The following is a 22,944-nucleotide window of genomic DNA, read 5'->3' as shown; positions in this document are numbered from 1 at the left end:
TTTCTCAAAATTCCTGATTAGCATAACGGAATGCAAGAAGAAAATAATTACTCTTGTAGAAAGCTCTTAACAACTGGATGTGCTTAATACAGCCTTGCTTTAAACATTACCAGGTTATGTACAAAGTCAATAAACCAGTCATTTTAGCTGAAAAGCTGACATCCATCAGGAGAGGTTGGCTGCCTGCTTGCTGACTCATCAATATTGTCTGTTCTTTGGAAAGTACTTAAAAGTTGATGGGTTCTCGTCCCATCTCTAACTCTTTGACTTAATGTTCAGAAATTTCAAATTCTTCCAATAATCATCCTGATAAAACTTTGAATTAAGATAGTTGTCTAAAAGTAGTTTATAATTTAGCTTTCCCTTACTCCTGAGTCTTTTCTGCACTAGCTCTGCCTCTCTGGCTTGAATGACATTAGCTGAATGACTGGAATTGTTTGAATTCTATTATAAGTTTTCAAACTTGCTGGCTAATTAAAAATAAGAAAGGTCTTTGTTAGCTAAAGACCTGTATCATATACTTCTAGTGATAATATCTAAGAGTCAGTCTTGGGGAATCTTTTCAATTGCCTTCTGTTCCTTTAGAAAGCAAAACTCGGCAGATGCCTTATATCTTTTTGACTTTGATTTCTGATATGGATAAAGTCACCACGCACATGAACTTTCTAAGATTTGATGTACATATTGTGTAATTTCCTTATTCCAACAAATATTTGGCCTGACTCTTCTAGAATGGATGTGTTTAGTCTTGTGAGTACTGATTAACTTTGTCAGACTCCTGACAGACTAATTCTGACTGGTAGTTGAGTCAAGTGGTATTAAATAATCAGTGCACATTTTAGTTTTCAACACAGAAAGTGCTGTGGTAGTGTTAGAGATAAATTTGGGTTTTTTATATGGAATCCCATTTATTTTATAGCTCCATGTCGGGTATAAATATTATCTCTTAAAGTAGGCATGAAGTAATTAGTTTTTAATATGTTCTTTCTCACACTCAGGCAGTTAGGGAAAAATAGTTGTAAAACCACAGATGTTTTTGAACTGTGACACTGCTTAAATTATTTACTTGCTTGAATATTATCAGTAGGCTCAAACTGAGTAAACTCACAAAGGAAAAGATGTATTAAAACATTCCATTATAATTCCTAGCCTCCTTTTGAATTTGTTTCATACAGGCTGCTGCAGATCCAATGTCGTCCTCTGATGCACCAGAAGATGGCCCAAAGGAAACATCAAGTGTATCACAGAATATCTGTATGTTTCTGGTTTGACTGGGGAGGGTGTACCGTACTGGAAGGGTATTAAACTAAATGTCCTTGCCTTTTCCTTACCTAAAAAGGTCAGGGCTGTTAGCAAAGAAGGGAGATGCTAATGAAGTCATAGCTGATTTAATCTGTTCTTGATTTGTTTCAAGGCCTGGTCGTGTAAATCAAATCTAGAAAGAGCAATCACATATTGATGGTCAGTTTGCTGATCCCATACTTTCAAAAGTAAATATGTTTAGATTTAATAGATACACTCAGCTATTATTTTAAGCTCAGTTATTGCTTTCTAAGCCAGTGATGCATAAGCATGTGTTTGCTTTGACAGTCTGGCATCTAGTGATACAATGTTGTCCTAAGTGGAATGCTTTTGCCCATGCTAGCATGAAAATGTTTTGGCAAGCCTGCGAGATGTGGCAATAGAGGTATTCCAACCAAAACTGTCTTGTGAAGCCCAGGAAGAGTATATTTTCTTACCTGTTACTGGTAGGATCAGATAATGACAAGCATTTCTTAAGAGGAAAAACACAAAAGCTTCTTAGGATTTGCTTTATGTATATTGATACGCTGTTGTGATATTAAGTATACAGTGCTCATATATAACAGTAGGAACATTCAGATTGTGCTTTTTGGCAAAGAATGGCTCTGATCCACCTTAGGGCAAATTAGTATATAACAGCAACACTGCTGAATAACTCCTAGGGATCTCAGCTTTCATGGGAGCAAACAGAGCCTGGACTAAAGCTATGGGAGGTGTATGCAGACCTAAAGAAGCAGATTAATTTTTTATGTTGCTTTTTTCTCCAGATATAGAAGTTGGTTCAATAAAAACCATAGCTTCTCCTGAGAATGTTTTCCTTAATTGTGTCCTTAAATTACAACATTTGGTACTGTACCATTACCGCATTTTCCCTTCACATGAAACGTTATTCAGTCCAATTCTGAATATATGTGTAAGGTGAAAGCTTGAAAAATAAGTAGTAATTACACCCTTTAAGGGTTACCAAATATGTAAAAACCACTTTCAGCTGGGGGAATCTGAGCCATAAATGGCTTTAGGCTAGGAAAGTATTTGAGACAGGTATTAGACACACTTCCCCATGTACTGTATTCTCCATTAGGCATCCACTTTTGACCAAAGGAGAAGGTGGGATATTTGCTTAGGTGGCTTTTTGTTGATCTGCTATGGCTGCTTTTATAATTATGTGACTGACAATGCTACAAATGCAACAGCCTTACCTCTTCTTCCTTTTTCAGTCATGTTTTCCTTACCTCCTCCTTAGCATCACCAGCTGTTGTGGCAGCAACATTGTCATAGCTCAGACAGTACTGATTGCAGCACACCATGTTCTTGGGTATTGACCATGAAGTGGTATGCTGCTAAAATGCTAAGAGGGATGTTGAGGAGTTGCTTTTGGTTTTTTGGTTTTGGTTTTCTCTTTTTATTTGTTTGTTTTTTTTAATTTGGTGGGGTTTTTGTTTGCTTGTTTTTGGTTTGGGTTTGGTTTTTTTTTACAGAAAGTCTTACAAGATTAGTATTTGTGGGACAGAACTGGGGCCAGAGCCACACAGTTCAACCAGGTTAATAAAATGAATGTGTGGTAGGAAGCTGTAATTTATCTGCATCTTTGACATCCTGCCTACAAACTGTTCACTAATCTTTTTTTTTTTTTCCCCCTGGGCTTATGATCCTATTCCAGGCTTCTGGAGACCACTTGAGACCTCTGCTAACTTGTGCAGCAGCTTGCCAGAGAAAGAGAGTTGGTTGGAAACAAAACTCTGCTTTCCTGCTTGATCCTTTTTTTTTCTAAGATGCATTACAGCTTAAAGATTACTCATTCAAAGCAACTTTAATTTCCCATTGATGTAGAGTTAAAGGTTCTCTGTCTCAGTCAATGAAGCTATCTGGCATTTAATGAGCAACTGTGGTGGAGTTGATAGATCCTCCTATTCTCCACACAGCAAGCTTGACATAGAGGAGCTAAACTCACATTGTACCATTTTGATCTTAAATAGTTGTTGGACCTAGGGAAGAATGATTGGATTCCTGACCTAAATACCTCTTGAGGTTTAATTTTCCTTTGTGTACTGATCCCTGGTGTGTTAATCACAGAAAAGGCTACGGTTGGTGCTGTAGGGATCCTATTTGTGCCAATATGTGCAGGTGCCTTTGCCATCATATTCACACCAGTGTCCATGTGTTGCAATCATTTATATAGATAAGAATCCCAAAATGGAACACTTTGGGTTTAGAATTTTAAAAATGCCTTTTTTATTTTCTTTTTTTTTTTTTTTTCTCTAATTTAGTGTAAACCTTTTCTAAGTATTCTTTGCTTCTCTGTCCACCTCACCTGCCACACAGCTTCTCTCTTTCCCTTACTGAACTGCGTGGACAACCTGTCCCAGTGTCCACAGGGTAGGATACCTGGACTGAGACCCATGCTTGGAGGCAGCCTCTCCAGTGATGGCACTCTCAATGATGTAGCTTCAGAATTGAATGTAAGATTACAGTGGTAAATCAATGGCCTTTTAGCTCTGCTCTGCTGTTTAGTGGTGACATTTTTATTTTCTGTCTTACTTACCTGCACTTTGTATCATGTGTGCTTTTCTTTTCTATTTTTCTTTACATTTATAGCTGATGCAGATGCATTTAAAATTCTCCTGGAGATGAAGTTGAAGAAGAGGCAGAAAAGGCCTGCTTTACCAAGCACTGTGACTGAGCTTGACACTGAGGATGGTTCTAAAGTGTATGTGGTTGGAACAGCTCACTTCAGTGACAGCAGCAAAAAGGATGTAGTAAAGGTAAATACTCAGTGTGGGCCCTTCAGCAGCATTTTATAATGTTTCAGCTGAGCTCTACGTAGCATGAAGTCCAGCTCTCTGACTTAGTTCTGTGCTGTAACCTTCTGGCTCTATTTTTTCTAGTTGGCTGTTGGAGGGCTAACAGCACTATGGGATCAGAGGCAGACATGTTACAGTTATAAATTTTGATGCAATTCGTTGCTCTCCCAACTCAAATAGTTTTATTTGCCTTTCAGTAAAAAAGGCAGATACAGTGCCAGTGTTGAAAGTAGAAATCTCGCTAGTGAAGCTTATGTTGCTTGGATCATATATGGCTGTAAAACAATGCCACACAAAACTTGGATTCCATTCTTAGGCTGCAAATAGGTCTGAAGCCCTAGTAAAAGTAGGAACTATTTCAAGTACCTCCTGCAAACTCTGCAGTTTAGAGTGGCTTTATTCAGGAGCTAGAGGGGGACGAATATTGTAAGAATCAGGGTTGACAATTCTGCACAAAGTGTATTCTAACTCAGACTGCAAAATGCCACAGAGTAAAGTAAAATTAATTTTGTGATTGTGAAAAATTTAATGTGAAGTGTTTCTTCCCATCTCACTTTCCCAGCGATATGTTCACCATTATCCTGTCCTAAAATACCCAGTAATTAAGACATTTTACTGTCACCTTCCTTAATAATTTTGTCAATGCATAGTTATTTGGAGAACTCTTATTTACTATTCTACTGATTTTTAAACTGAAAATTATTATTGAAATGTGCTTTTAAGGTCCCTTTTCTCTTTAAAATGTTGATATTGGCTGCATTTCTGTTAATTCTGTTCTAAAGCAATATAAATAAATTCATCTTTTTCAGACAATACAAGAAGTGCAGCCTGATGTAGTTGTGGTGGAACTGTGCCAGTACAGAGTTTCTATGTTAAAGATGGATGAAAAGACATTATTAAAAGAAGCCAAAGAAATAAATCTGGAAAAACTTCAACAAGCTATAAAGCAGGTATGATTCCTACAGTGAGAATTAAAGGTTTATGCTAAGAGCAATTTGTCAAATTGCAATCATAACCAATGTTCCCACCATCTGGGAACCTAATGCTGTTGATGTAGGTGAGAATACCATAACAGTGGCAAAACTAGGTTTGTGAGATTTTTCTGTTTTCAGATGGAGCATTGAGGACTTTCTTTTCACAATGGGATTGGTTGGGCGAATTTTTTACCTTAACAGGAATCCTCCTGCATTTAACAGCTGCTCCATTTGCAGAACACAAGTCTAACTTTGCAATTGTAATGCTCTGCTAATATATTTAAATGTGATTATTATTCCTGCAATCTGCATCTGTATCACAACTATTTAAAGGACACTTAATTTTGGTATTTTCTGTTTAGCTGCATTCCTTCTTCATCCTGGTGTGTTGTTCTTTTAATTCCTACCTATTCACTTGTCTTTTGAGTAGTTTCTAATTGACAAATAGGCCCTGAAGGGGAATTCTGAAAAATTTTGGCTAAAAAGTGTGGGATTCTATTCATATTATAACTACTCTGGCAGTTTGATGTGGACATAGCGGGATGTGTGTGCAAAAAAAAAAAGTCCTGTATTTTTTCAGTTCCACCTAGCTAACTTGCATTTAAGTAATTTTAAGCTAGGCACAGTTAAACAACACAAAGTTGACTTAAAAATGACAGGATACTTGATTAGAATGGCAGTGCGTGGTCAATAGTACAAAGAGTGTCAGTGTCTTGGATGAAGAAATTCATAGATTGTTATTTTGATTGTGTGGTAACTGTATATTGGAATTGCTTTATTGATGTAATTGGGGAATTTCCAGGACTGCGCCCCTGATGGGAATGTAATCTACATGGATGCAGAAGCACTTGCAGTGTCTTGGGGCTGTGCAGTGTGTATGCTCACACAGGGTCTCAGAGCAGGCTTTCTGACATGCAGAGTTAGGCAATAATGCATCTTTCCTGTTTTCTTTATTTATGCCCTATCAAAGGAAAAGACACTGCAAAACACTTGCGTATTGCATGAATTGCTGCATCTATCTGTTTATCTTGGGTAAGGTGGATTATTCTGATGCGTGTAGCCAAAATGCATGTTTACAACAGCTGGAACCGCATAGCTAGGGGGCTTCTGACCTTGTGAACGGGCACAGAAACTTTCTTATGTCAACGCTAAGTGCAACATTTTGTGTTGTGTTAAGGGGAAAAGGACAGTGAAAACAAAATAGCAGACTTCATTTTCTCTGTGATGTAAATTCATGTTGGCAGCTTTGCAGTTACCACTTCCTACCAGGGCATGAAGTGATCTTGTGTGCAGACAGTAGAAAACTCAGACTCTATTGGCTCCAAAGCCAGAGAATACTGTGAGGATCCTTCCTATTCTTGCAGTTCAGTATTAGTCTCCTTTTACTTTATTTGCAGGAATAATGCAAATAATAAAATATGAACACTGGGCCTTTTAAAGAATGTATTTTTCTATGGTCTCAACCAAAAAATCCTCCAACCTCTCCTGTTTGAAACACTAACAGCATGGATTATATAGGGAAAACCAGGAAGAACAGTCCAACTGTGTCAGGCCAAATTATAGTGTCTTTGTTTTTCTCTGATAAAAATCAGACCAGTTTATAAGTTGCTCAGTTATGCCTTAGTTGCCTCCTCTCATTGAAATGGACAGGCCCAAAAGCTACATTAAAAGTCAAAACTGCTTTCAGCTTTCATCCTTGAGTTTGGAAATGAGGAAGAAAAACACAAATGGTGTCTTTTTATAATCACTTACTTACATTAGTATTAAGCACTAAAATTTGATTTCATTGCTCTTAATTGAAGCTGGAAGCTGAGCAGAATGTTGGCATGAAACATACATATTTGCAATGGGTCACTGCTATCCACAGCTTATCAAGTAACTGCTGCAGGTTAAAACCAGACTTCCTTTAGCTCCTCCTTGAATTTCAAAACCCTTACAGTTGTTTGCAATGGAGTACCTGTTTGCTTTCCATTAAGCAAAGCAACATGGTGCAGAACTGGTATCTTGCTCAAATGTGGATAACCTGGAGATGTACAGTACTGATATGACCGGTTCTCTTATCTTCTCCCTGGCTTCCTGGTTCCACTATCCCTTCTGTGTCCATTTCATGGCCCTGTGGTAGTTTGAGTAGGGCTCGGTTTTTGCTACATCATCTCCCGGCGGCTGTAAGATTGTTACTCTTGGCACAGTGGAGGCCTTGAGAAACCTTGCTCTCCGAACAGAATAGAAAGTGAGCTAGTGACAGTGGAATTACAGTTCAGCCTCTTTCTGTCTGAAGTTACCTGTGCAGAAATAGATTGTAATGTTGGTTCTGGTTAGTGAAAAAAGCTCATCTTTTGCACTGTGTGATACAGCTGTGCATGTTTAGGTAACCCACAGGGATAGTCCTCTTAAATAAAACAGAACATGAATTGATAGATGATAGGCACATCCATAAGGACAGGAGCAGGCTGCTGTTCACTTGCTACCTTCACTTGTGCTTTGAAATCTAACTACCAGTGGTCTTGCAGCAGTAGGAAAACCAGTTCCAGGCTCCAGGTGTCAAGGCTGTGCTGCCTTCCTTCATGGGAATTAAGGTTTTTACAAGAATTGCAAATGAAGGTACACGTGGCTTGTTTCTGCTCTTGGTGCTGGATCAGTGACTTGTTATGCAGTCAAAGAGTAGCTCCAAGGCCCCCTGCATAGGCTGTGTTCCCATACATAGTGTAAGTGTTCTTTGCCTGGGTATTGCTCTCTCCTCCTGCCCTTTTCACTGTCTCTGTGCTAGTTGTGTGTCCAGTAATGTATCTTCCCTCAGTCATCCTTTCCCAAGCTTCATGAGTATTTAGTGTGTTTAATCTCTTCTCATATGTTTGGTATTTCTTTGCACATTTTCTAGTCGAAGAATCTTGTTTTCAAGGCAGGAGTCTGCTAAAAACTGTACAGCAGTGCTTTCATGTTCCGTTATTGTTCCTTTCCCGGTAATCTCTTACTCTTCTTGCTTTCTGACTGCTATTGAACATTGAGCTGAAAAACTTGGGGGTTTGCTTTCTCTTTCCTGTGTGCTAATAGATTTGCATCCCTCTGCCTGTGCAGTTAAATTTCTTTATACTTGTGCATCGCTACGTTTATTTATGGCTGTTGCATCTAACCTACGAAATTATGGCCATCCACTTGGGATTTAATGTTCTTTTGTGGTCAGCTTTCCTTTATACAGCACTGAGTAATACTAGAGTACAGATAATAACCTCCTGTACTGTTTTGCTCTCATCATTTTTTGTACATTTTTCTCTTTATCCCTTGACAGTATCTGGCTGGCCAGTTATTGCTGGTTGCTGCTACATACAGCTGCTTTATCTCCTTCATGCTAAATAAATATGGCAGGCATTAAGTTTCATGCAGAAAAATTTCCAAATTTTTGGAAATTTGAAAATTTCCAAATTTCACTTGGAAACACTTCAAAGATGCATCCCTCTGTTAGCCAGCAGTACAAATCACAGTGTTAAAATACAACTTCAGGTGCATAAATCCTGAAGGAGAGATCAGCCAGTGATTAGCCTCAGGCTGCATTACCCTAGTTCTTGGAGGGGGTTGTGAGTATCTTTTTTGAACTTCTGGATTGCTTCGTTGCGCAGGCACTTTAACTGGATCTCAGGGATGCTGTGAAAACACTTTTTCTCCTGTTTCTTCTTTGGCTCTCCCCAGAAGCCCAGGACTTGACTTTCTTCCATGTTTGTTAGTTTATAGTATGATAAAACAAATAATCAATTTGCTTTGAAAATTACCCTTCTTTTTTGCCGGTTGTGGTCCTCAGTGACTCTTGAGTCCATTTAATGGCACAAACCCACCCACAGCCTTTGGAGAGATCACACAAGCATTGGATCTGGGTCTGACTGGGTGGGTCATTGGAGCAAGGAATGGAGACCAGGACCTTTCTCTGGTAACTTCCAGCAGTTATATTAAGTCAGGCTTAATATGATGTAACCTTATCTTCAGCTGCATGAAGCTGATACAGCAGGAAATTAGCCTTTGTCAAGAGACAGTGCCCTTTTTGGCAGAATGTGACTGATGCCACATTGGAGGAGATGTGTAACCAAGGTGCAAGTTATGCTTTGGGACAGGTAGTGTTGATTCATTGAGTCCTAACCATAAAAGTAACAGAGCTGGACAGAAGTGATGGATTTGAGATGTTCTTTTCATTTTTTTTGTAAAATGTCAGAAAAGGAAAATTTTGCTTAAGTATACATAAGAGAATTCTTTTCTTTTTCAAGAATAGAGCTTTGATTTTAAGTCCAGTTCAAAAAAGCAATAGAGAGCCTTCAATCTTCTTGTGAAACTGACTTGTACTCAGGACTGTGAGGTCTCTTTAAGATCCTGTGTGCTGAAATCATACACTGCGATTTCTTGTACAGTGTTAGATTCTCTGTGTTTCTGCATCTCACCAGTCCTCAGCCTAGTGTTTTTCATGATTGTAGACATGTCTGGGATTAGACCACTGGCTACTGACTTCAGTACTTCTAGGATGTGGCATTCACTGTACATTTAATGGAATATGCTCCTGTGGTCCCTTTATTTTTTTGTATCCAGATAGGTCAAGAAAAATTAAATACACAGTATGAACTATTTAACCATTAAGTTATTCAGACACTCTCTTTAAGCAGACAGTGTAAACATAGACTAAAACAAGTTTGGCTATCCTTTATTTTCTCAACCTGCTGTAGATTTTTGTTGAAAGGCAGAATTAGCCGCACAGCTAGGTAAACTGATAAAAACTGAAATATGGGATGTATTGATCAGTGATTTGGGTCCAAAATGCAGCTTCAGTGCTGTTTCTTCATTAAAATAATGAATGTTTTTTTCACTTCTGTGAACAGTGTATTCTTCAGCCTGTTGACTTTTTTTTACATGTTTTTCTCCCTCTTCTGCTAGAACGGAGTCATGTCTGGATTGATGCAAATGCTGCTTTTGAAGGTTTCTGCTCACATCACAGAACAGCTGGGAATGGCCCCAGGAGGAGAATTCAGGGAGGCTTTCAAAGAGGTGCGAACTTGAAATGGCTTTTCTGAGGTCAGATTACTGGCCTTTTGCTTCCAGAGTTGAACTCAATAAAACCATTTTGTTATTGCCTAGAAAAGAGCACTCTGGCCATAGCTCTGCTGAAGCCAGTGAAGTAGTAAAAACCATTTTTGACTTCAAACTTTAAGGTACAAAGATTTGGAGACGTAAGTGGTAGGAAAGCAATTCCAAAAAGGCTTCAAATGATAAGGCTTCTTCCTGATGATATTTCTGAAGACATTCGTTTTCATTAATAACTTAGTTTCTTTTAAATAATTGGTTTTGAATTCTGAATATTGATCTTGGTCCCACTGTTGGTGGTGTCAGGATTTCAAGCTGTGAAAACCAGCTCTAAAGGATTAATGACATCTGACACATTCCATTCATCTACAAAGACTGGGCAAGTGAAATATCTGACTGGTATGTTAGTCCTAAACATCACTTTTTGTACTACTGCCAACAGTGATACCTGAAACTAAACAGTAACTGTGTTTTACACTAATCTTTTTCTTTTTTTTTTTTTTTTCTGGGAATGCTAGGATGGTGTTTTCTGTGTATGTATCCATTTTGCAGAATGTATCTTGCTATTTTTATGCAAATTATGTACTAGTAAGGAAATATGAGAGAACATTGGTGGTAAAAAGTCTGGAATAATTTGGTGTATTTATCCTTAATAAAAAGAAAAATTCTTCAAGGCTTATTTTCTTGAGCATTCTAGACCAGAATGAAACCTTTTAAGTGTTTCCCATTTTAAGTGGGAAAGGAAAAAAATTAGCTCTGTCCTATTCTAAAGCGATTGCTGGAAATTTTAAAACATCTATGCATATGAAAGAATTTTCTAGAAATTCAGTACTGTGCTAAAATTTGTCAGCATGAGCATACAGCCAAGTCTCACATTGTCACGCGGTATCTGGCATCAGTTCTTGTCTCATAAGCTCTTCTTTAGTATATTTTACCATGCCCAGCTGTAAGGTTGATGATCCTGACAAATACTAGGTGAAAGCAAAATGATGACAGTCAGTTCACCTCAGACTTTTTTCAGATCCAGGCAGATATTGAGCCCCATTGTCACCTTATGTAGTAATAACTTCTGCTTTAGTACAAGTAACCTCAAGGGTGTGGCATTACAATTTAATACTTTTTACTGTAATACCTACTGCATTGTGTAGTGGATTTATTCCTTTATGAAGTAATGTAGTAGTGTTCTGTAAATTTTATTTACTGCAAAGGCAAAATATTTTTTTATGTTGGATTATGACACTACTTGCTCTTTTTTAAAATACCTTGTATAACACAGTAAATCCTTAACATTCATTAATAAGAATGTGACGTGCTGCAGTATGAAACGTTGACTAGTTATTTGGATCTTCTCTTTCAGGCCAGTAAAGTACCTTTCTGTAAATTCCACCTCGGTGACCGACCCATCCCTGTTACGTTTAAGAGAGCAATTGCTGCACTTTCCTTCTGGCAAAAAGTCAAGCTTGCTTGGGGCCTTTGCTTCTTATCTGACCCCATCAGGTATGAATAAGCACTCCTTATGTTTTCGGTGGCTTATTCAGTTCTTCGGTTTGACTTTAGTATGAGGATACCCAGCCTGATGCAATGAAATTTGACATTAGTGAGAAGGATGAATACAGATTATCCTGCAATAATATGTATTTTTGAAGTGAAAGCTGTCTTTCTGATCTTGTGTTAGGTTGTGGGAACTGACAATGGTCAAATAAGAGATTTTTATGCTTCAGGCATCGATTTGAGCCCGTGTGAAACCAAGTCACATAACTTTCTCAGACTGGCCTGAGAAAGTGTGGCCTGAGAAATCATAGGAATCAAAACAGTTCTTAGAGAAGGAAAACAATCCTTGCAGGTGTTTTGATCCTTGTTGTTTCCTTGCAAGAAACAGTCAAGGGGTGTTTTTCCTAACTGTCCAATGATAGTGATGTGTTGGTTTGATGACCAATGAGAGTTTTACCTCTCGGACCCTCTTGGACCTGTCTATAAAAGAAAATCAGGAATACTAAAACTTGCTCTCTTGTGCAACCCAGTTAGAGAGTCTATGTCGTGCTTCTGTGACCGTTCCTAATATAACACAACATCAAATGTTGTCTTTCACTGCATTGCTTCTGGGTGAAGTGTAAGATTAGGTGCTGAGGAATTCCTAGTATACTTTAAAAATTTCCTTTAAATTATTATTTTATTATTTTATTATTTTTATGCAGAAAATCTTTCCCACCACTGTGTGTGGATATTGTAAATAAGAGAAAGGCCTCAGTACAATAATTTGTATATTCTGAAGAGTTCTACATCCAGCCATTGTGAGATTCCATGGAAAACGGAGTAATAATTCAACATCAAAATTGTCAGTCTGTTGATGTTTCTGGGTCTGTTGAAAGCTAGCATTTCTCCTTTAGCTTGCCCTGCTGACATTTGTAGTGTTCTTCTCGTCTTGGAAACTAAAGAAAGCCTGTTTGACATCAGTCTTTACTAGACAGTGATGCCAAACCAGATAATTTCATTGCTGCAAGCTATGACCCACAGCTAAAGATGCTAACAGAAGGGTTTATAGCACCTATGAGAAGAATAAAAGCTCATTACATTTACTCCTGCAGTTCTTATTTTGCATTTTCTGCCCATTTGCTATTCTTCTGTTCTGGGAATTGGTTTATAACTTTGTCTTCCCTTCTAAAGACCTGTGATTGACACTAGGAACCTACAGATGTCTTTCCATGCCCTCAGACTGTGCATTATAGTGTGCCTTTTTTGTTCCTCAAGTAGAGTCTCTGAGTGTTCAGTGATCAGATCTGCTACCTCAGAAGAGGTGTGTGAGGCTCTTCAAAGCTTATCAATACACAATGAAAGTGGGGCACCACTTTCTCCTGCCTTTGAAGCCCTAGTGGTTTTGCTGAGTTGTTGTCAGCTTTTAAAGTGGGAAGGGAGAAAATCCAGTTGACTTGGCTAAAGGCAAGTGACTGCTTTTCTTTCCCTTTCTTTCTCTGTAGAGGCATTGTTAGGTATCAAGTTTTGCAGGTTTATGGAGATTATTTTCTTTCTGGAGAGGAAAACTGGGGGAGGAGAACTGTAGACTGTACTTAGGTATTGTTTTCTTTTCATTAGTTTGTCTGTGTTGACCTTTAAAAGTGTAACAGATACTAAGAAAACTTACCTTTCTTTCAGTAAGGATGATGTGGAGAAGTGCAAACAGAAGGATTTACTGGAACAGATGATGGCAGAAATGATTGGAGAATTCCCTGATCTTCATCGAACTATTGTCTCCGAACGAGATGTTTACTTGACCTACATGCTGAAGCAAGCAGCAAAGCAGATAGAACTACCTCGAGCTTCAGAAAGTAATTGTTTTAAAGCAGAGATTATAACCAGCAAGGTGTACTTTGTGTACTGGTCAAAAATTCAGTTCTCAGGAAATCTGGGATGCTCTCTTCATGAATGCCACATGTCACATAGGATACAATGCTTAAAAAATTAAAAGGGATATTACTCTTCTGTAATGTACTCTATGTGTTGAAACCACATAGAACAATAGACTCTAAATTATGTTTCCTTTCTCATTGTGCTATTTAAAACTGGAAAGTACTAATTAGCCAGACAACTATTTCAAAAGGCTGGTAGGACAGCGCAGTATGGGACAGTCTATCTCACTTGCCCCGTTATCTCACCAAATTAATTGTTGTCACTGGCTGCTGAGGGACTCATTTATTGTTAAGTTAATTCTCTAATTTCAGTACTCTTCATGGGTTTTTTTTTTATACTTAAAAATTTGGCTGCTAGGAACTTTGGTGATCTGGCAGTAATACTCATATGTGACTGCTGTGTCAGCGAAGTATAGGCATATGGAAAAATAGTATTTGTCTAATCTTTGGAGTATTCTGCTGCCATATGTGATCTGCATGCCTTTCCTATAGATATAAGCTTACTGAAGTTTGTTACCTCTCACTTTTAAGAAGATAGTGTTTGTCATCACTTTAGTGCAGAACTTCTGTTGTAATTGCAGTTCTGATTTAGAGCAACTCCAGAACAGACTGAGAAAAAGAAAATTTAGAAAAACCAATTTGGTAAATATGTATAATAGTTCTAGTGTTTTCAGTACAGTTTTGTTCCATTTTGAGGTGGGCTGCTCTTTACATTTTTACTTTTGGAAAAATCAAGGGTGGCTATTTAAAGCAAAACAGAGGAACTCATGTTTTATATTTATGTATTATATAGAATTTTCCCCATAGGAAAGTAGCCTGATCATTATTCCTTAGAAGGTTTTTTTGTAGCATTGTGCTATATTTTTCATTAGGGAAAACTTCCGGAAACCGGGTTTTGGATGTTGTGAAATTTGGGTGGTAGATGGGAGGTGAGGGTGAGAGCTGGTGTGTGTTGCATTGGTCTGATGGTAGCTGGCTAACTGCTTGGTGTTACTGGCCTGGGTTTGCTGTTGCTGAGGCCAGGTCTCTAACAGTGAACTTCACAGGGACAGGTGTGGTCTCAAGCCTTGTTCTCCGATTGTGAGCCCAAATCTTGTTACATTTTTTGTGCCAGGTGCCACTGTCCAAAGTGGCAGAGAAGGTTCTCTGTTCAGGAGATGCCAAACACCAGGGATGTTCCTCATAAGCAGCACAGAAACATGACCTACACAGAGAAGGAAAGAAGTTAATTTAGCTTGCATCTGCTGAGCCTGTCACCCTGAGGCTGTAGTATGAGCACTGGCCAGGTCTCTTTATTAAATAAATATTATATATTAAATAAATGACTCTAAAAATCTAGAAACCATGCTGACTTTTTCAGACTTACAATGAAAGAGGCAGTAGGTGAGATGAGTATGTTACAACAGGGTTTCAATATTTGATAGTATATCCTACTATACAAATCCCTGTATCTTGGAAAAATCAATTTTGTAGTCTCATACATTGCCTGTTCATTTAAAGCCTGAAATTTTAGTTATTTTACAGATATGTTCCTTTCTCTCCATCTCTCTTTTCTCAGATGAACCTAGAAAATATATCCCAGCTGTTGTAGTTGGTGTTGTTGGCATGGGTCATGTACCAGGAATTGAAAAGAACTGGAATTCCGACTTAAAGATCCAGGAAATAATGAGGTAATAGTCGTCCTTTCCTACGTATTGGTGTAACAGCTTCTCTTGCTAAAATCCAGCAGTTTCTTTGGAGGTTATTTTGGTTGCTTGTCACAGCTTGAAGAAGCATCTCTACTGTCATCCCTGCACTGTCAGCTCACTGACTTGCTGTGCAGTGCTTGCAGATTGTGCTTACAACAAAGAAAAAGAAAAAGGGAAAAAATAAATATTTCAATATGGAGGGAAGTAGAGATGAGACTATGTGCTTGTCTAGGAGGAAAATTAATTTGTCCTCATTTAAGTCTTCTGAAATGAAAATTCTAATGAGGGCTGTGGAAGATGGTGAAAACAGAATAAGGCTTTTAGTCTAACTTAGGTAAATATGAATCATTGGATTTAAAGCTTTTGTTTTGTCAGGACTGCTGGCTCTGACAAGCTTAGTGTCGCCATTGCTTGTACCCTATTTTTAAGTGTATATCTAAGTAATGACTTATTTTAATGTGTATACCTAACTAATTATGAGCTGATTTAAGCTATGTATCTGGTGAACTCTTGCTTCAAAATAAATATTAATATAGATAATATTAAATATAAATATATTAAATATTAAAATAGATGTATGTGCTTTTTAAAAGACAGAATTGAAGAATAAAAGCATTCAGACTATGTATTCCATAAAGGTAAGGCCACAAAGGTCAAGATTTCAGAAATACAGGAGAGATTATAATACAAGCTAGTAGTATTGGTCTGTTGTGTTTTAGGATTATAGAGTTTTAAATATTCACACTTTCCTTATCACATCCATTTATTGTGTTTATGTAACCAACTCACCCATCTCTTCAGAGGCTATGAAAACCAGAAAAGACTGACATCCACATAAATGGTATATTTAGACATCTAAAATATGATTTAGAGAGACTTTTGTTGTCTGGATTCAAGAATGCTAAGTACAAAAGCTCTGTCTAGCCATTTATAGCTGTCTTTCAAGGCTAAGCCTCACCTGGAGTCACAAACCTAGATGTCCATATTCCTCTGCACCTTTGCAAATAACCTGTACAATTAGGTTGTCCAAATCCATGTAGTTGTGTGGTGGCTGTTGGTTGCATCATTGACAGCACAGAACTGAATAGCCCAAAGACCAAGTGCATGTCTTCAAGCCTGCACAGAAGGTCTTTATCATCGAAGTTTAGACTTGATTGTCTTAAAACTTTTTTGCCCCCATACTGTTGCACTGCCGTTGCAGAGCAGAGTAAGGGCTTTCTTTTGTGTGTTTAGTGTTCATCACCTCTCTAAGGTAGCAAGTTTTTAAGACTTTCACAGGTATTTAGTTATATTTTAGACCTTGGAACATGAAAATTTTCTGGATAAAAATATACATATATTCCTAATTTTTTTCTAATTTTTAAGTTCATGCACTGAACCTGACTCCTAGCATTAGACTTTGCTGTCTTCCACAGAATATTTTGAGTTGGAAGAGATCATCGAATACAACTTGTAAGTGAATGGCCCATACTGGGATTGAACTCATAACCTGGGCATTATTAGCACTGTGCCCTGACCAGCTGTTATTAATTGATTTTTTTTAAATTGTGGTGAGGTATTAGAATTGAGCAAGAATCGGTGGAGAAGGGTATAAGAATGTGTAAAGAGATGCCTTTATTCCATTCTTGATTCAATACATATGCTTTTTTAAAACTCTCCTGTATATTGCTGTAATGTGCACCAAGTCTTAGCAGTGATAACTTATCCCTAGTTTGAGCACATGGATCTAAGCTCAGTCTAGTTGTATCCTAATCTCAGCACATCTAACCTGGTTTGAGAGCACCCAATGTTTTTGCACTATTGTAACTGATTACTTCTGAATACATTAGAAACCTTTTCTGGATATAAATAAATGATAACTTCAGGCTCCTTTGAAGCAATATATGGAAGCCTCTGAGTTGAGTGAGAGGATTATGAGTTTCTGTGGGTTCAGGGCCAGCTGAACTGCTGCAGAGCCTGTCAGTGAGGGTGCAGGGCTGCATGTGTATGTGTCTGTGCTCTCCAAGCCAGCTTTATTGGGAAGGTAATACTAATTGTTTGCTTCATACTCCAACAGTGAAACTGCTTGAAGGCTGTGGGGGTAGACCTGGTGTGTCTGTTGTCCTATGCCCTCCTGGCTCAGGTGGCCAGTGCAAAGGCTTCCAAGTTGCTCTGTGAAAATCTCAATATTCTCTTCTTCCAAGAAGTCTGGAAAGAAGAAAATGACTTAGCTATTTTGGCAGGGTGATGGACAAGTAAAGGTTTGTAGCCATTGAGAGTGGCATAATAGATAAGTAGAAAATGCTTTGTTAGTGTTTATTTATTTTTATTGTTATTTAATTGTATGTAGCCCTTGAACAGGAAAGAATACATTGTTCATTCATGATGCATCTGTTACCCAAAAATTTCCTGCACTATGGAGAGAAAGGGGAGAAAAGATCCTTTTTCCTTTTTTTTTTAAATTGAAGAATGCCTACTCTTTACAGCTATGCAAATATTGTTTTCTGTCTTTTGTTTCAGCGTGCCTCCTCCATCACCTTCAAGTAAGATTTTCAAATTTGTTTTAAAAGCAACAGTTTTTGGACTGCTGGGATACGGCTGCTACCGAATAGGTCACAGGACAGTTCAGTTTGTTCTTTCAATGCCAGCAACACAGAGCTATCTTCAGAGGCTGTCAGAGGTGCCTCAGCAGTGAATCGGGTAGAGGCTGTGTGAAGAAGGTGGCTGAAGAAAGGTTGATGGAGGCAATGCGTGAACTGGACTGAAGGATGAGGATTCTAGTCAGAGCTGATTGATGCTAAGCTACACTCAATCACTATATAATAAAAGATTTGATACTAAAGTTACACCAGCTATGATCTAATTAATAGTTTTGATTCTTGATAGGTGTGCTGCATGAAACCAGATGATTCCAGATTGAGGTAAAGAAATGTGTATGCAAATATATATATATATATTATATGCATACTATATACATGTATACTATATATATGCATTATATATATATATATATATATATAACTGATGATGTAGTAAAGGCAGCTTAAAGAGTGTGTGTTCATGGCTTCTTTTCCAGAGGAAAGAGCAACACAAAGTAACCTAATTGGCTGCGTCTCCTCTGAAGTTCAGGGACACTTGAGTGAGTCTTTGCTTTTTTTCTTAGGCATAATACCAAGTGTTTGTTTCTGGTGCCAGACACTTTTACACCTAATTTAAAAGGACATCTTCTCAATGTGTATTTTATACCTAAAACATTTAGGCTTTTTTTAAACCTAAGAGCTTTCCAGAAATTTCAGAATTGTACAGGCTGTCATACGTACACGGCTCAAATTTTTTACAAGCCTTACTGAAGAACAGGAATGTTGCCTTTAGATTGCATCCCTCGTTACCACCACCAGTTGAATTGTCTTTCTCCTGCATAGAGAAGGTATAAGCCACCCCATCAGAATGCAGTGTGGTTTGTGTCAGATGTTTACAGGACACTGTTTCTTTAGATTAGCTTATTTAAACTGTATTATTTAGCCAAATCCTGCTGGTTTCAGTATTGTAAATTTAAGAGACTAGAACTACTGTACAATTCACTTTCTTTACTTAGACCTTTCATATTTGGCATAAAAAGCCTGGAATTAACCTGCCCCTTGGTTTTGCTACATGAAAGTATTTTATTTATCAATGTAATTTCCCAGTGGATGAATATTTTAATCTATTTAATAGGAAAACAGTGTTCAATTTAGTTTTTCAACCAACTGTAGCATTTTATTTGGATTAACTGCTATTTATACACAGAATTATGGGTACTACAGGCTGCTGTTTCTTTTTTAATTATCTGGAACACTCATCCATCATCAATGTATTTCTTTTTTTTAATCCTAAGTTCATATTTCATTGAAATTTTTTGGTACCTTTCCTTTTTACAGGATTGTCAGTGATTGTAAAATGCCCTTGGCAATCAGGTTGTCCTAGTTCAACAACACAGATAACATTGTCATATCAAAGTTAACCCAATGTATTTGAATGGAAGAGTCCCATTTGCTCCTCAGGCTCATAAACAGTTGCTCATTGTTTTTAAAGTGAGGTTTTTATCTGTATTAATTTCTTTTGGGAATGAAAGATGGGAACCAGTATGTGAGGCAGGAGGAGGAAAAGGTGATGCTGTGTTTTGTGTTTCTTTGTGTTTTTTCAGTTGGTTCAATAAAATCCAGAAACCACTTTTAATAGGGTATATTTCCAAAGGCTTGTGTTGGAAGTGTTTCCATACAATCTTTTGTTTGCTCAAAGTATGTACATCTATCTTCTGTACAGTGTAGTCTTTTTTAAGCTTTTAAAATTAAGGGTCTGATGCTCCTCTCTGTGATGGTATTGACTTGGCTGGGACCTGGTCTGTCCATGCAACCTGATGCTTTTCTGCCTTGCTCTTTGAAAATTTTATGAGTTCCAGTGCAGCAAATTATTAAAGTGCATGTTTATTTTTACCCTTACTGAATCTAACCTGATTCTGCAGAGCTCTTAAGATGTTGCTAGGTGCTTTTCTGGGTCTGAGCCTTACAGGTGTCCAGGGAGTAAACCTTAGCAAATGAGAATGACAGCAGTTCATGCTTCTAGGGCACAAAATGTAAATGGTAATACAGAAAACAGTGGGGCAGGTCCTTTTATTTTGTATTTATTAGTGCTTAAAAAACCACCAGCCATCTCTAGCAAGAGGAAAATCAACATTTGTAAACAATTTATAGAAGAGTAGAGTGACTGCCTGAATTTTGATTCCTGTTTTTTAAAAACATTCAATCTATTGTTTACAAGTAAGCAGTCCTATTTGAATAATTCTATTACATTTTATGTACATTTTTAAATGATGAAAGCAAAAGCTTAAACTTACTCTTCTCCTGGCTTTCCTGACATACCAAAATGTTCTGTTGGTTATTTTTTTGAGAATATTTAGCTAGTAGAATTAAATATATGGATATTTTGCTTTAAGTTCTCTACAGATTTTTAAAGTATCTGCAGGTATTTTAAAAGCTCTGTAGATCTTTGATATCTGTGCTCAGGTAATTTTACACAAAAAACAAATCTAAGGTAAATTTTAGATAGGAGCCTTAATCTTGGGTGGGACTAATGGTAAATGATTGTCATGGAGCATTCTTGCAGACTTGATGTTTTATGCTTTTTAGCCAAAAGTCATTACCAACTAAGGTGTCCATTCGTTATTCAGTTATCCTCTCCAGTCAGTACCACAAGTCTATTGTTTCAACCTTTTTTTTTCTTTTTCTTTTTTTTTTTTTTACAAAGCATATCAGCACACTCTTCAGGGAACCTCTTTGTGGATGGAGAATTTGCAATTTATCTTCCCACAGTTGCAAATTGGCAGATCATATGCATGCACTGTTTATTCAGTGGCACTGGAAAGTGATGAATTTGCAGAACTAACAATTCTATAAATCCATACACAGATTCTTGATGTTGTATGTTCAATGTGTTATACTGTTTATATAACATAATCTGTGTTTCAGGTCCATTCTCTTCTGTTCTAGTCAGTCCTTTCAGTGTTAGCAGCATCCTGTAAAATTTAAGTATATGTTGAATTGTCCCAGCCCCGCCTCAACCTTATGAAGCCATATTGTATTTTTTTGGTGACATGTACATCTGTTTTATGCATTTGTACATGTGATGTAAATTTGAAGTATTTTTAACAATGTGTGCCTTTAAAGTGATTTAAAGTAAACAGCAGTATGTTCTATTATATAAAAAATAAAGTATTTTAACCACCATTTCTGCTGAAGGTATTTATTTTCCTAATTAGCCAATATTTTTATTGAGAGCAAACTCTGGTTAGCTAAATCTAGTACAGGATAATTCCACCATCTTACACATTTTCTTGCAGAACATTAGTTGAACTAATTACCTCCTGCTGAGGGGCATCTGGGTGTAATGCTGAAGCAGGGGAATGGTAGGCAGTTTCTCTGCCTACCACATGTAACTGGTTAAGAAGAAAAGGATGAGTTTCCCTGTCCTACTGAACACACAGGGAGACTGCTCAACGTGAGAACTTAGAGAGCCCAGAGTTAGGCATGGTGAGTTGCTTTTGTTGCTTTTCCTGTCTCCAGTGCTCAGTCTTGCAAGGAGCTGACAGCTGTAGTCCCAGTCAAGCAAAGCACTCCAACATTGGCTTGACATCAGGCACAGTCATTTGTGCTTCAGGTGTGTGGGAAATAAAGATCCTTTAACTGCAAAAGATGTTGAATGGGTGGCAGAGCTTTTTGTTTGAAATTGACACAGGTAAATCACTATGACCTTTACTTTAAAAAAACATTAATCCAAAGACCCTGTATTCATATATATGATAAACTGTATTCCATACAGATAATGTACCATCTGATTGAACCCTTTGTTAATCAGTGGTCCATCTTTTTTGATTGTGTGTAAAGCAAAATGCAGCCTGTTGTTTTTCCTTGATCAGGCAATAGTTCCCTCCAGCTGCAATTGGAGCTGTGGCTACAAAGAATTGCTGGTTAAACCATTTAGGTGGAAGAAAAATCTTTGAATCCTATAGGTCCTGTATTGTCCCTGGGAGTGGCAGAGGAGGCTGCACAGCAGCTCAGCTCTGGGGCAGTGCTCAGTCAGACTGCCTCAGGTGGCACCCGGCATCTCCCTGCTTTGGGAGTGTTGTTCACCAGCATTACGTTTTTACACTGCTGCTCCACACCATGTTTGAGGCGTCTTTTCTCTACCAAATACTGAATAAAATTTAAAAATTGACTATTTGAGGTGGATTAAAATGTCTGTGTTTCCACTGGAAGTTGTATTTCTGTGTGTATTGTGAAACATCTAGAAAACTGAGAAATATATCAAGTTACCTCAAAGTGCCAGGCAGTGGGAAAAACACATGGAAAAGAAACAGCACATTATCACTTGTGTAACTCTAAGATTTTCATGTATGTATTTCCCTGTTTCTTTTTAAAACCAAAATAAATTTTATTTTAGACTTGAGTGTTTTAAGACTGACATTTTGGTAAGATGTGGGAGCTTTTAAGTACTGGCAGGAGAAGAGTCACTCGTGGGTCTGACTGGTGGACAGACTTCAATGAGGTGCTGAGGCCGTGATGTGGAAATGCACATGGAAGACATCAAACACAGGACAAAAGTAGCCCCAGAGATATAAGGCTGAAATCAGTCTACTGACTCTTGGGGTGCAAAAACGCACCAGCTGTTATATCCTCACACCAGCAGGTCTTGTGTGTCCCTGTGTATGTGAGAACCCCAGGAACAGCTGAAGCAGCTGTCCTGTTCAGCAGCTCCCAGCTGAAGAAGCTGGCTGGGGGTTGTGTAACTATCCCTTCCCTCACTGCTTGCCTTCTGCCTGCTGCCGAGTGGAGCTTTCTACATTCCAGGGAGGCAACAGCAGCAAAGATGGGGCTACCCTTACCCTCACTCCCAGCAGAGAAAAGGCTGGGAGCTGGGGGCGTGCTCTTTTCCATCACAAGACCTTATCCTTTGAGTCCTGACACCTGGCTTGGCTCTGTCTCCTCCTTGGTCGCTCCCTGCTGGGGGTGACTGCTGCAAAGTGAGCAAATGCTTGCTTTTGCTTGTTGGATGTTTTGTTGGTTTGTGCGGTATGACACGGAAAAGCTCTGTGATGATAGGGACAGGGGGAAAGATGCACACAGCTACTTTCACATGTGCTTTATCCAAGATACTTGGTACTTGTGTATTATGACTAATGCATGACTAATTCCTCAAAAGTAGGAAG

At 38.0% G+C, this 22,944-nt stretch overlaps 1 protein-coding gene across 7 annotated transcripts in view; it reads left to right on the top strand.

The window, feature by feature from the left end:
- Positions 1-20,965, top strand: part of LOC131591956 (traB domain-containing protein-like) — a 33,452-nt gene extending 12,487 nt beyond the window's left edge. For 4 of the 7 annotated variants that reach the window (XM_058863091.1, XM_058863092.1, XM_058863093.1 and 1 more), the window contains 8 exons: positions 1,176-1,254; positions 3,898-4,064; positions 4,913-5,053; positions 9,986-10,096; positions 11,490-11,629; positions 13,283-13,455; positions 15,095-15,206; positions 17,724-20,965. In XM_058863091.1, the coding sequence (XP_058719074.1) occupies positions 1,176-1,254; positions 3,898-4,064; positions 4,913-5,053; positions 9,986-10,096; positions 11,490-11,629; positions 13,283-13,455; positions 15,095-15,206; positions 17,724-17,898 (1,098 nt within the window). In that variant the 3' untranslated portion in view covers positions 17,899-20,965. Of the gene's footprint in view, positions 1-1,175; positions 3,762-3,897; positions 4,065-4,912; positions 5,054-9,985; positions 10,097-11,489; positions 11,630-13,282; positions 13,456-15,094; positions 15,207-17,723 lie in introns of all 7 variants that reach the window. The other 3 variants (XM_058863096.1, XM_058863095.1, XM_058863097.1) reach the window with 3 other exon arrangements.
- The last annotated feature ends 1,979 nt before the right edge of the window (positions 20,966-22,944 follow it).

This window comes from Poecile atricapillus, chromosome W (genome assembly GCF_030490865.1).
Source record: "Poecile atricapillus isolate bPoeAtr1 chromosome W, bPoeAtr1.hap1, whole genome shotgun sequence".
NCBI lineage: Eukaryota > Metazoa > Chordata > Aves > Passeriformes > Paridae > Poecile > Poecile atricapillus.
The sequence above is the reverse complement of the archived record's forward strand: the minus strand, read 5'-3'. Positions and strand labels throughout refer to the sequence as shown.